This window comes from Panthera onca, chromosome X, assembly GCF_046562875.1.
Source record: "Panthera onca isolate mPanOnc1 chromosome X, mPanOnc1 haplotype 2, whole genome shotgun sequence".
Taxonomy (NCBI): Eukaryota; Metazoa; Chordata; class Mammalia; order Carnivora; family Felidae; genus Panthera; species Panthera onca.
The window spans coordinates 114,818,772-114,833,343 of NC_138357.1; the positions used below are offsets into that span (position 1 = coordinate 114,818,772).

The 14,572-nt window shown below is 40.6% G+C and overlaps 1 protein-coding gene across 3 annotated transcripts in view; it reads right to left on the bottom strand.

The window, feature by feature from the left end:
- The window catches only part of PPEF1 (protein phosphatase with EF-hand domain 1), a 107,709-nt gene that overhangs the window by 84,000 nt on the left and 9,137 nt on the right, over window positions 1-14,572 (bottom strand). For all 3 annotated transcript variants that reach the window (XM_081794116.1, XM_081794117.1, XM_081794118.1), the window contains one exon: window positions 7,645-7,806. In XM_081794116.1, coding sequence (XP_081650242.1) covers window positions 7,645-7,714 — 70 coding nt within the window. In that variant the 5' untranslated portion in view covers window positions 7,715-7,806. The remainder of the gene's footprint in view (window positions 1-7,644; window positions 7,807-14,572) is intronic.

Consider the following 14,572-nt stretch of genomic DNA (forward strand, 5'->3'; position numbering starts at 1 on the left):
AACAGTAACAAGAACGGCAAAGGCCCCTCTAAACTTGCAGAAAACTCCCCAGAGATCAACAAAGATAAAGGAAACAATGTCATTGATATTTTTTCCATGAAGGCCCCAAATTTAAATATACAGCATTGCAAAGGACTTAACTTTGGGAATGTGGAGGTGGTAGATACAGGGCTGGGGGCGGAAGGAGGGGATCTCTCAGGCAGCTGTGAATGGCTTGCTCATTAGACTTTTAAACAATAAATAAACCAGACGTTATTCCAAGAACTAAAGAAATATTTGGTTTACTAGTTAGTATTTTTAAACTTTTAAGTAAAAATAAAGAACAAATATTTTTTAAAAGAACAATCTCCATTAGAGAAAATTTCCATTTCTCATAGCTTAAAGCATCCAAGTGCACAGCCAAAAATGCTACATAGCCTTTGTAGGCTCCTCAGCACTTAGGGAAAATGAATAAATGCATTTCTAAGTGGTTTCCAGGGAAGAAATAAAAGAAAATAAATCATCGTGTCCTCAGAGTATTCCATGGGGGAAGAAAAGGCAACAGATTATTAATTCAAAATACATCAATATAAAATTTTAAGGATAAAGCGAAGCTCAGGAGAATGAAATTGCAATGTTTCAGTTCCATTTTTTTTGATAAATTCCTATTTTACAAGTCAGGGCAGCACATCCAGAGGGGCATGGACTTTGGAATCTGTCAGAGCTGGTCCCAATTCAGGTGAACTAGGACATGACTTTGGACAGTTCTTTCATCCAGGTTCAGTCTCCTCATCTAGAACAGGAAACTAATCAAAGCTTTCTCCAAGAGTTTTGCAGAGAAATAGAAATAACGAAAGTAGTAGGCAATCAATATAAATGACAGCTATGATTGTTCCCTTCCCCGTTGCATATCACAAAAGAAGCGAAAGAATAATAATACAGCATTGATGCTACTTCTCTACATGCAAGGTAGATAGCCCACAAGAAGGGGTAGCCTCGATTTTATATGTGGGTTACTTTTCCTCCAAAATGCCATGATACACTAGGAGGCAGAGTTCTGTATTGAGGCCGAATGACCAAAGTGGGAGGGAAAAGCCCTTCACTCTAGTCAGACCATGAGAAACAGGAAGCAAGCCCTCACCCGGGCTCTGCCACTTACTAGCTATGTGTCTGTCCTTAAGCAAATCACTTTGCCTCGCAAAGCCTTGGTTTCCTTTTTTTACAAATTGAGAACAACCCTTCACAGCCTGTAGAGATCAAATGTATATGAAGGGGCCCATCCAACTATAAGAGCACTATGCAAATAAAAGGTACTTTGTAGGGGCGCCTGGGTGGCTCAGTCGGTTAAGCGGCCGACTTCGGCTCAGGTCACGATCTCGCGGTCCGTGAGTTCGAGCCCCGCGTCGGGCTCTGTGCTGACAGCTCAGAGCCTGGAGCCTGTTTCAGATTCTGTGTCTCCCTCTCTCTGACCCTCCCCCGTTCATGGTCTGTCTCTCTCTGTCTCAAAAATAAATAAATGTTAAAAAAAAAAAAAAGGTACTTTGTAGGAGTAAATTTAATTAAAGTTAGTTTCCAAGAGCAGCGACATTGGAAGGAACCGTAGAAGGGTGTGACGGTTGATGGCAAAAAAACCCACTGTACTCAGAACTCCTTGGGTTCAAACCCCAACTCTGGCAGTGGTTAGTAATCTGACCCCGAAAAGTACTCACTCGCTGAGCGTGAGAGCCTCTTCAAACTACACAAAAAAAGAATAGTAACGCTTGACTCAGGTTTACTGCAAGGATTAAATAAAAAGTATGCAGAATATTGTGAACACTCTCTAGAATATAGTTAGTAATCAGGAAATAATAGCTATCATTTTCTATCAAGAGCTTTCAAAACATTCATAACCCTTAACACAATAAGTTCGTATCTAATCACCTGAATATGGGAATAATCCAAAGTAAGGAAAAACACTACATAAAGAAATGCTTCTAAGTACTGTTTATATTAGTGAAAAAAAGGTCCCATGTTAGAGGAATAATTAAGAATATGATGATTGGGGCACCTGGGTGGCTCAGTTGGTTAAGCGTCTGACTTCGGCTCAGGTCATGATCTCACGGCTCATGATTTCAAGCCCTGAATGGGGCTCTGTGCTGACAGCTCAGAGCCTGGAGCCTGCTTTGGATTCTCTGTCTCCCTCTCTCTCTGCCCCTCCCCCGCTCACACTCTGTCTCTCTCTCTCTCTCTTTCTCTCTCTCTCTCAAAAATAAATAAACATTAAAAAAAAGAATATGATGATCTATCCATTAAATGAAATGTTTAGTAATGGTTAAAATGTTTACAAAGCATTTATAACAACTTGAGAGATGTTTATATAACAATTTCTTAGTGCCAAAAGCAAGGCTACAAAAAAATTAATGTTTAGGATGATCAAAAACCTACACTATACCAAAAAAAAAAAAAATAAAACTGGAAAGAAACTATCAAAATGTTAACAGTTGTTGTCTCTGGGTAGTGGAGTGAGGAATATTAATTATTTCCAAATGCTTTTCTATATTTTACAGTATTTCTAAATGAGAAAAACTTTTTATGGATAAATATAAGTAAATACCGTTGCTTCAGTTTTCAGCAGATTTATTATTACAAAGTCAGAATAAACATTGACTAATATATTCAACAAGAGATAATGGAAGAATAAAAAAAACTATAAGGGAATACTTTGACAAGTATATGCTAATAAAGTAAATAGCTTAGATGAAATAGGCAAATTCTTAGGACACAAAATGCTGAAAATGACTCAAGAAGAAATAGAAAATCTGAATAGATCTATAACAAAAGTAAAAGTAATCAAAAAACTACCCACAAAGAAAGGCCCATGTTCAGCTTTATTTATTGATTTATTGATTTATTTATAGAGAGGGAGAGAGAAAGAGAGAGTGCACAAGTGGGGGAGAGAGGCAGAGGGAGGGAGAGAGAGAGAGAGAGAGAAAATCCATGCTGAGCATGGAGCCCAATGTGGGGCTTGATCCCATGACCCTGGGATCATGACCTGAGCTGAAATCAAGAGTTGGATGTTCAACCGACTGAGCCACCCAGGAGCCCCTCTACCAAACAGTTAAAGAATTAATATCAATTCTTCACAAGCTCTTCTAAAAGATGGAAGAGAAGAAGGAATTGCAACTCATTCTATGAGGCTAGTATTACCCTGATAACAAAACCACACAAAGACACCCCAGGGGAAAAAAAACTATAGACCAATATCTTTTATGAATATAGATGCAAAAATCATTAACAAGACACTAGCAAACTGAATCCAGCAACATATAAAAAGTATTATTATACACCGTGACCAAGTGGGATTTATCTCAGGAATGCAAAATTGGTTCAACATCTGAAATTCCATTAATGTATACTGTATCATAGAACAAAGGGCAAAAGCTACACGATCGTTTCAATACATGCAGATAAAGCATTTGACAAAATTACACACCACTTCTTAATAAAATAATAAAAGCAATCAATAAACTAGGAATAGGAGTGAACTTCCTCAACCTGATAAAGAGCATCCTGGAGAAAGGCACAGCTACTATCATACTTAAAGGTGAAAGACTGAATGCTTTCCTCTATGATCAGGAACAAGACAAGGATGTGTATTCATGAATTTCTATTCAACAGTAAGAGAGGGTCTAGTCAGGAAAATTATGCAAGAAAATGAAATCAAAGGCATAGAATAGAAAGGAAGAAGTAAAACTATCTCTATTAGCAGATGACACAGTTTGTAAATAGAAAATCCTAAGGAATCAACCAAAGTCTTGGGATACAAGATCAATATACAAAAAGCAATTGTTTTTCTATACACCTGCAATGAACAATCCAAAAATGAAATTAATAAAGCAATTCCATTTTGTAATAGCATTCAAAAGAATAGAGTACTTGGGGTAAATTTAACAAAGGAAGTATAAAATGTAAATTCTGAATGCAAAAAATAGCGTTGAAAGAAATTAAAGACCTAAATAAATGGGAAGACATTCCATGTTCATGGATCAGTAGATGCAACTGTTAAGCTGGCAGTACTCCCCAGATTGATCTACAGATTCAATGCAAGCCCCATCAACATTTCAGATGGCTTCTTTTGAGAAACTGACAAACTGATCCTAAGAGTCATATGGAAGTACAAGGGACCTGGAAAGCCAAAACAATCTTGAAAAAGAAACAAAGGTAAAGGACTCAGAATCCCAATTTCAAAACTTTCTGCAAAAGCTACAGTAATCAAGACAGTGTGGTATTGGCATAAGGAGACACATAGATCAATGGAATAGAATTCAGAGTGCAGAAATAAACCCTCATATTTACAGTCCATTGATTTTTGATAAGAGTGCCAGGACTATTCAATGGAGAAAGAACAGTCTTTTCAACAAATGGTCGTGGGGTGACTGGATATCCACATGCAAAGAATAAATTTGTACCTCTACCTCATACCATATATGAAAATCAACTCAAAATGTATCAAAAACCTAAATGTAAGAGCTAAAAATATAAAACTCTTAGAAGAAAACATAACCATAAATAATCCTGGCTTTGGCAATGGATTCTTTGTTATGATACCAAAAAACAAGCAACCAAAGAAAAAATAAATTGGACTTTATCAAAATTACAAAACCTTTCTGCTTCAAAGGGTATCATCAAGAAAGTGAGAAGACAGCCCACTAAATGAAAGAAAACATTTGCAAATCTTATACTTGATAAAGAACTTATAACTGGAACATATAAAGAATTCTTACAACAAAACAATATAAAAACAAATGACACAACTAAAAATGGACAAATGATCTGAATAGACATTTTTCCAGAGATCTACAAATGGCGAATGGGGTGCCTGTGTGGCTCAGTCAGTTAAGTGTCCAACTCTTGACTTCAGCTCAGGTCATGATCTCACCGTTGGGCTCTCTCTGTGCTGACCGTGTAGAACCTGCTTGGGATTCTCTTTCTCTCCCTCTCTCTCTGCCCCGCCCCTACTCATTCTCTCTCTCTCTCTCTCTCTCTCTCTCTCTCTCAAAATAAATAAACTTAAAAAAAAAGACATTTTACAAATGGCTAATAAACACATGACAAGATGCTCAATATCATTAGTCATTAGGGAAATGCAAATGAAGACCATAATGAACTACCATTTCATACCCACTAGGATGGGTATAATCAGAAGGACAGACAAGTGTTGCAAAGGATGTGAAAAAATTGGAACCATCATAGGCTGCTGGTGGAAATGCAGAACGATGCAGGCACTTGGGAAAACAGTTTGGAAGTTTCTCAAAATGTTAAACATTGAGCCACCATATGACCCAGCAATTCTGCTCCTAGGTGTATACCCAAGAGCACTGAAAACATCTGTTGACACTATAACTTGTACACAAATGCTCATAGTAGCATTGTTCATAATATAAAAAAAATAGAAACAACCCAAATGCCCACCAACTGATGAATGGGTGAGTGTGCATATTCCTACAATGGAATACTATTCAACAATTAAAAGGAATGACATTCTGAGTCATGCTACAACATGAACTTTGAAAACATTATGATGAATGAAAGAAGTCAGACAGAAAAGACTCCATATGATCTGGTTACATTTATATGAAATGTCCGGGAAGAGTCCGAATCTATAGAGACGGAAAGGAGATTAGTGATTGCCTAGGGCTGGGGAGGTAGGGTGTAGGGGAGTCACTGCTAATGGTTTGGGGGAAGGATATGAGAATGTTCTAAAATTGATAGTCGCGATGGTTGTACAGCTCTGTGAACATACTAAAAACCGGTGAATTAGACGCTTTAACCTGGTGAGTTGTGTGGCATGTGAATGATATCTCAATAAAACTGCTCTTTTTAAAAAGCAATGCAGGAAAACAGTTTGACATTTCCTCAAAAAGTTATATACAGAATTACCGTAAGACCTGGCAATTTCACTCCTAGGTATATACCCCCAAAGAACTGAGGACAGGGACTCAAACAAGTACACGTACATTCATGTTCAAAGCAGCACTATTCACAGTAGCCAAAGAGGTGGAAATAACCCAAATGTCCATCCACAAAGGAATGGACACACAAAATGTGGTCTCAACGTACAATGGAATACTATCCAGCCTTAAAAAGGAATGAAGTATGAAAGATGCTACAATCTGGATGCTAAGTGAAAGGGGGCAGAAGGTACATTGTATATGTGACATATCCAGGATAGGTACGTTCACAGAGGCAGAATATAGACGGGTGGTTGTCAGGGGCTGAAAGGAGAGAGAAATTGGGAGAAACTGCTTAATATAAAAGGGGTTTTGCTTTGGAGTGATGGAAATGTTTGCAACTAGAGAGAAGGGCAGTTACACAACTTTGTGACTGTATCCAATGCCACTGAAATGTTCCCTTTAAAATGATTAATTTTATGTTATGTGCATTTCACCTCGGTAATTTATTTAAAAGAAAAACCAATCCAAAAATCTAAAGTAATATTTCCATTTACCTGCAACATTTTAAAAGTTGAGAAGTATTTCAAAAAGAGAGAATTCACTGTTATGAGTTTGGCTTGGCCTTTTTGTTTGTTTAACCTAAGAAATTTGGCGAAATTTAAAGAACTCTATGTAATCCTACATATAAAAAGATAATTACTCGCTTTACTCTCTTATGGTAAATTATGACCATGGAATTAGCTCAGTTGGAGCTTTTGAAAGATTTACAGATTTGAAAGAGTTAGTACATCTCCCTACTGTGGGAGATCGGTTTTGCTAACTCATGGAGCAGAACAGCATTTGATTCCCAAGAGAAAACATCACACGCTAATTAGTAGAGAATACTCTGCATCCTAAACTGTCCATCTTAAGCCTGAGTGAACTTCCAAAAGCAACATGTGGAAGAGGAATTGGGAAAATTATCTATAACCTAAACACCAGAGGAATGGAGCGTGAGAGTGAATAATTCACATAATCTTCCCAGTTTGTTTGTTCTTTAAGTTGCTTGTGGAAACTATGTCTCTTAAACACTCAAGTGAGTTGCAACTTGGTAGGTATGAGAAGCTCAGTATGAAATAAACAAAGGGAATACTTAAGCCTCTAATTATATAGGGGTCTTGGGGGGCATGTCATGTATTTAGAAACAACACCCTTTTGGGGAAGCAGATGATCTTGCATTTCCCAAACTCTACCTGGAATATTCTAAAAACATGGGGCAAATCTCATGAAGTTCTGTGTTGAATAGCTATAAAAAATAATCCGATCACTGAGTTACAAACTCTAATAAAAAGTCAACGATGCCACTAAACACCACATAGGTATGGATACAGCTATTTATAAGCATATCGAATAAACAGAGGTAAATGCACAGAGACTTTCTTGTTCCCTGCCACAGAGTTTTAAATTGAGATTTTATATTGGTCCATTTTCAGCTGAAATCAAATCAAACATAAACTCTCTCTTAGATAATACTTCACGGCACATCATAAATTCAGAGCTACATCTTCCTAAGTTATGCCAATGTTTAACCTTCGGCTCAAGTGATGGTGCCTTGTGCACCACCACACCGGGCTGGCGGCTGGAGGGGCAAGTGACTCGACGGGGGGAAGGGGAGAGGGCGAATCCGGTGCACTCAGGCTCCCCGTTCATTCACAAAGACAGGCACCCCCACCCCACCCCCGCTGGCACTCACCTTGCTCAGTTCTCGTGTCTTTCACAGACGAAGTGCCACAGCCCATGTCTTCTAAATTATGTGTGGTCATGAATTTAACTTCTCATTCCAAAACAGTGTGAAACGTGTGTCCCTTTATGCTGCGAGGAGCCACTCCTAGCTGACCCGCCTCAGTCAGAGATCCTGATGAGGAAGGCACAAGAGGGAGGGAGGGGGAGAGGGAAGCGCCCGTTAACAGCAAGGTATCTAAGGGCTTCTCGGCAGGATTCATTTTATGCTTCTTCTCAACTGCTGTTCATCATGTGATGTGGAAAGTGATCAGACATAATCTAATCCTGGTGCATTTTCCAAAACACAGCAGCCGCACCGGAGCAACCATAGATTGCTTTTCTGCTACACATAAATTATATTCCCCGCCCCCCTCCGCCCCGTCTAGGTCAGATCAAGGTCTATATAAAATAAAGCATCAAAAATGGAAAGAGAAATGGAAATGTAAGAGCGTACAATTTTCTAATTGAAATACGGGGAATGGGATATGAAGGAGCTGATAGAATTTAACTGTTTTAGTTTTAAGTTCATAATTAAATCTATTTGGGTTTTTAAAAACACAGATTGGAGATGATGAGACAAAACAACATATTTAAAAACCTGTGCCAAAATTCAAATCAAAGTGAGCTCCTCAACACTGTTTCTCAGAACCGGTTGGAAAGCTTGTTTTAAAAAAAGAGGCCGAAGGCCTCCCCCTCCCCACCCCCCCCCCGCCACCCCCACCCCCTGACTAGAGTTCCAGAATCAGGGAGAGTGCCCTTTATGTTTGTTTGTGGGTTTTGTTCTTTCTTTCTCTTTCTTTCTTTTTCTTTCTTTCTTTCTTTCTTTCTTTCTTTCTTTCTTTCTTTTCTTTCTTTCTCTTTTTAAGGTAGCTCTATGCCCAAGGTGGGGCTTGAACTCAGGACCCCAGAAATCAAGAGTCAAGTGGCAAGCTCTACCTACTGAGCTGGCCAGGTGCCCCTGGGGGGAGTGCCCTTTTGAAACAAGCCAAAACGGATTTTAGTGTCCCTCCTCGTGACTGTTTTGGGTGATGCTGCCTTTATTTTGTATTGCTCCAAACCAGCCTGATCAAATCTATCTGCATTTCTTGATAGGAACAAGGTCAAAAAACAACTGACTTGGGACCCTACCAGGCACATCTATTTTTCCATTAGCAGTATGCTAAAAGCTTGAAAATTTTGACTCAACTAAAGAAAGAGAAAAATGAACAAAATACCTGAATTATGGAAATATCATTAAAACAATAATAACCTTAATAAACAGATATTCTGATCAGAGCGCGGCCTAATTCTTCTATGTATTGAAATAGTTAACCCTAGTCAACGTTGGGGTATCTCCAAATTTGACAGGCACTGCTATCCGGTCTTTCTTACCTACATCATGGATAAAAAATGTTAACAAGGTCAGCTCCAAGGGCATTCCACTCCGGCCCGTTCTCCAGGGTCCCTGAAGATCCATTACATTCATACTCTCTGAACATATCTGTTCAGTCAGGTGGTAAATCCACCCATTGCAACTATTATCTTATTTATCTATGAGGCATCCTGGGAAATTTCGCTAAAAATTTTCATGAAATTAAGATATATACTTTGACACCTTGACATTCGGGACTATCCCAGCCCCAGAAGAAGAAAACAGGAGGAGGAAGAGAAGGAGGAGGAGGAAGAGAAGGAGGAGGAGGAAATCAGTTTGGCATGATTTTAAATAACAGAATCATAGAAGTTTAAAACTGGGAGAGACCTCTAAAATTACCTAGAAATTGGGAATGCAAACTGGTTCAGCCACTCCAGAAAACAGTATGGAGGTTCCTCAAAAAATTAAAAATAGAACTACCCTACGACCCAGCAATTGCACTATTAGGCATTTATCCACGGGATACAGGGATGCTGTTTCGAAGGGGCACATGCACCCCCATGTTTCTAGCAGCACTGTTAGCAATAGCCAAAGTATGGAAAGAGCCCAAATGTCCATCGATGGATGAATGGATAAAGATGTGGTATATATATACAATGGAGTATTACTCGGCAATCAAAAAGAATGAAATCTTGCCATTTGCAGCTACGTGGATGGAACTAGAGGGTATTATGCTAAGCGAAATGAGTCCGAGAAAGGCAAAAATCATATGACTTCACTCATATGAGGACTTTAAGAGACAAAACAGACGAACATAAGGGAAGGGAAGCAAAACTCATATAAAAACAGAGAGGGGGACAAAACAGAAGAGACTCTTAAATATGCAGAACAAACAGAGGGTTACCAAGGGGTTGTGGGAGGGAGGAATGGGCTAAAGGGGTAAGGGGCATTAAGGAATCTACTCCTGAAATCATTGTTGCACTATATGCTAACTAACTTGGATGTAAATTAAAAACAAAATAAACATGGTAAAAATAAAAACAAGAAAGAAAAGAAAGCACTCTAAACATTTACTCCTCACAAAAACATTGAGCTAAGTACATTATTAACCATTTAGTGATATTCCATGTACCTGAAAAAAAAAAAAAAGCCTAACCTATAGTAATAAACAATAAACAAAATTTTAAAGAGAAAAAAATAAAATAAAATTACCTAGAATTTACACAAAGTGCAAGGAAGTCAAGCGACTTGCCTGATGTCATATAGACACCGTGGTCGTCAAACTCTTGCATATTACCATCGCCTGGGGAGCGTTTAAAACTCCCACTGCGCGGACAGCACCACATTAAATGAGCATCTCTGGGGGTTAAGAAATACTGATGCCTGGGTCCCAGCCCCAGAGGTTCTGATGTAATTGGTACCGGGTGGGATTGGGCATCAAGAGCCTTTTAAACTCCCCAGATGATTCTAATGTGCAGCCAAGTTTGATAGTCTTTAATAGAGACGATGTTTTAGCGAACCCATGACGACACCTGAGGATCATCACATTTTCCTCTAAATGCTTTGACTCCATCTGTTTGGAATAAAATTTTTCCAAAGGTCATGTCAATCTTATAAAGCCGTGGTTTCGGGCGTCTTATTCTTTTCTCCTTTTTGAAACTGGAGTGCTATTTACCCATCACCTGCCTTGTCTCCATACTTAGAAATTTCTTTCAGGTTCTCTGCAGCACCTATGAGAACACATCTACGGGGGCCCTTCATCACCGTTTGAAGTAGTTCATCTCAGCCTGGTGACCTCCTCCATGTGCCTAGGTCAGTGCTCTCCAACGTAAGTATCATAAGACTCGCCAGGGGGAGGTTATTAAAAAATGAAGACTCAAGCTTTACCACCAATACTCAGATTTAAGCAGTCTGGCGGGCCTGGGAATCTGCAATTAAAGTGCAGCCTCCAGAGGCACCTGGGTGGCTCAGCCAGTTAAGCGTCTGACTTCGGCTCAGGGCATCATCTCACAGTTCGTGTGTTCGAGCCCCACATCGGGCTCTGTGCTGACAGCTCAGAGCCTGGGCCTGCTTCGGATTCTGAGTCTCCCTTTCTCTCTGCCCCAACCCTGCTTGCTCTCTCTCTCTCTCTCTCTCAAAAATGAAATAAACATCAAAAAAAAAAAAATTAAAGTGCAGCTTTCAGGGGACTGTGACACAGGCACTCCCAGGTCTCAGTTTGAGAAACACTGCTCTCCATATCTCCCTTGGGCTTCGCGTCCATCTTTATGGTATTTATTCTACTCCTTTTTGTGAATACATAAGAGTAGGGCATTGAGCAGGCAACACTGATGCAACGATAAGAAGTGAGATATTTCAATCTTGATTTTCTTTTTGCAGAAAAAACATAAAACAGTATCTCTCCAAAGGTATTTGGTTCTCAGCCACCCCTCAGTTCATGACACCACAAACAAAATTCCATGTAAAATTCACTAGAAGCTAAAGAGCACCAGACTCGAGTATGTTTCTGTCAGACTGTAAGATCCCACGGGTATCTTTCTTTCTACGTACTCCTCCTTGAACCTCTGGCACCTACACAGTGCCTTTCACACAGCAGGTGTTTGAGAAATGCTAAATGAATTAATGGAGATTTCTAAGTCAGACTCCTTTAAAAAAATGAATTGCTGAAAGTCACTATTGGTCTGTGATTTGCTGCAGATACATGCTATTCGAATATATAAAAGCCTTTTATTAAACCCGAAAATGGGTAGTACTTAGACATTCCTTTTTAAAGAAGATTTTAAAATCATGATGGAGAAAAAACTGAGGATTGTTCTAGAATTCTTTGGTTATTAGGAAACAACCTGCTGTTCGAATTTTTACCTTATTAAGTAACAATCACTAAGCGAATTATTCTCAAACTGTTTTTCTCCTTCAGGTAACAGGTAAAACAAACAAAAAAGCTCCTTTCAATGCTCACCAAAACAAGAGGTGGCTAAGGCCAGGTGCCACTTTTTACTCCCACACTCTGTCCAAGCTAGACTGCCATCATCCACTTAAAGGCAGAGAGGAAAACAAGTTTTTAAGCAGCGTAGGTACCTTTGAGGACATCTCTAGCTGGCTGTTAAGCTGATAAAAATGATTTGGGTATTTTCCATTATTTGAGAAAAATCTAAGTTTCTTCCATTTCTGGCCCTCTGTCATCACTAGAAAAGTATTTAGTGTGCTAAAGAAGTCTCTGGAGAAATGATTCCCTCGGGCCTGAAAGGGGTCCTCTGGCTCAGGAGGTGGGGAGTTTCTGAGGGTTCACAAAGACCCCGGAATGCCATGGTCAGTGACATGTACCACTGAAAAGGTAGATCTCGGCAAAAAAAAAACCAGCTTGAAACCTTCCCAGAGCGGCTGCCCCTACCAATATCTATACGCCAAAGATGGTTTTAAAGCACAAACATGAAACAGTGACTCATCACTGGCGCTCACTTATAATCTGCGAAAGAAAAGGCTTCTAAGGCTTCTGCTAAAAGGCTTTTACTGTAAGTGGGGGCAGCCAGGGTAACTGAAGGGCAGAACTGTTTGAGATCCGGCTCTCTTCACCCCACTTTTCACTTCCCAAGGTGAAAACACAAGAAAACAACAAGAGATGGCCCTTGGAGCCAACCTAACCTCGGCCATTAAGCACCCTCCAAGAGCTAGCCCGGCCTCCCCAAGTTGTTCTTATCCGTTCTGAACTTTATTGTATTACCAAGCGCATTCTTATTGGACTCCCACATCTCAGCTCAGCCACCTGGGCCTTGATTCTGCCTCTGGCCTTCTAGATTTGAATGGCGTGGTTACCCATGCTCAAAACTCAGCCTTTCTCAGAGATGCAGCCTTTTATGAGAAATTCCTACTCTAGTTCCGGCCCTGCGGAACCCAAACCCGGAAGCCATAGTCATTCAACCGGCACCACACCCCCAAGCCCAAAGTGGGAGTTCAGTTGGCAGGTCTAATTCTTCCCCCGGGTTCATTCTCTCCAGTATTCATCAAAAACAAGCGTTCTGTAGCCTGATGTCTGTGGCCTAAACATAACCAAGGGGCACAGAGTGGGGCAGAGGAGTCCTTGGCAGATGGCCCTAGAGAGGCCCCTTCCAGCCCAACCTGTGCAGTGGAACACTCTAGCGTTTCCTCGTGTCCAGGCTCTCGAATGAATAAGGGGCGGTCTGTGAGCCCAACCTGGTGAGTCTTCCTCGCTCTCATCAGATGAAAGGATAAGAAGAGGGAGCAAACTACACTGACCACCAGAAGGTGTCTGAAGGCATGTGGTACCATATTGACAGGATGGGAAGCAAGGGGCAGCTTGGCCTGGTGCCAGGTTTTCCAAAATATGTCTGTGGGAGAGTAGTTCTCTGTGCTTTAGGATTCCAGGAATAAGACAAAAAAGGCCCCACGGTCAAGTAAGACAGATTTCCTGACTGCAGGATTCCTCACGTCCCAAACAGCCTCGCAGGGGACAGCTTTTGAAGAAAAGCATCTCAAGAGTATATACTGTTCCTAACTGCTTGTTCCTAACTACCTACTGATGGCTCAGTAGAGCCCGGGGCTTAGAAGTCACACAAACTGGCTGGCTCAGTCATAGAAGATGTGACTCTTTTTTTTTTTTAATGTTTATTTATTTATTTTGAAAGAGAGAGAGAGCCTGCGAGCAGGGGAGGGGCAGAGAGAGGGGGAGAGAGAATCTTAAGCAGGCTCCGTACTGTCAGTACAGAGCCCGACACGGGGCTGGATCTCACCAACCATGAGATCATGACCTGAGCGGAAATCCAGAGTGGGATTCTTAACCGACTGAGCCACCCAGGCGCCCTGTGCAGGCGACTCTTAATCTCAGGGTCATGAGTTCAGGCCCCACACCGGATGTGGAGCCTACTTTAAATAAATGAATGAATAAATGAATATTAACTTTTGTAAAAAAAGAAGAGGTCAAACAAACCAGAGTTTAAATTCTCAGCTAGTCATTAATTCCTCTACACCTCGCTTTTCTCATCACAGGAGTAATAATGCCTACCTTACAGGCTTGTACTGAGGAGCTCAGTGGTGGGGGGAAAAAAAAAAAAAACAGTTTGAACAAAAAGCAATTCTTCTTAGCTGATGAGTCAGGAGGGGTCACGCACTGGTGGGTGCCCGCCCCTCTAGGAGTGCTGAAACGGGACTGTGTTTGCTCAAATCTCTTCCTTCAGAATGCTTGGTCTGGGACCTCCCAGAGACTAAAACCCTGGGGCGTCTGCTCCTTCTGGGGGTAACTGTAGAGTCATAAGAAATGGCCTTTTTTTCCGCTGAGAGCACAAAGACCCGAAAGCATGCTATGCCGGTAATAATAACAATGTAGCGAAAATCACTACTATTTGCTAAGGACCGCTATTTACCCAGCACAGTGGGTGCTTTCTGTTTCTATTATTCCAGTCAATCTTAACAGCAACTTTTAAGGTAGTATCATCACCCCCATATTACAGATGAAGAGCTGAGACGCAGAAATTAAATATTGTACTCCATGGCACAGCTGTGTAGGAGCAGCGCCGAAGACCCATTCTGTGTA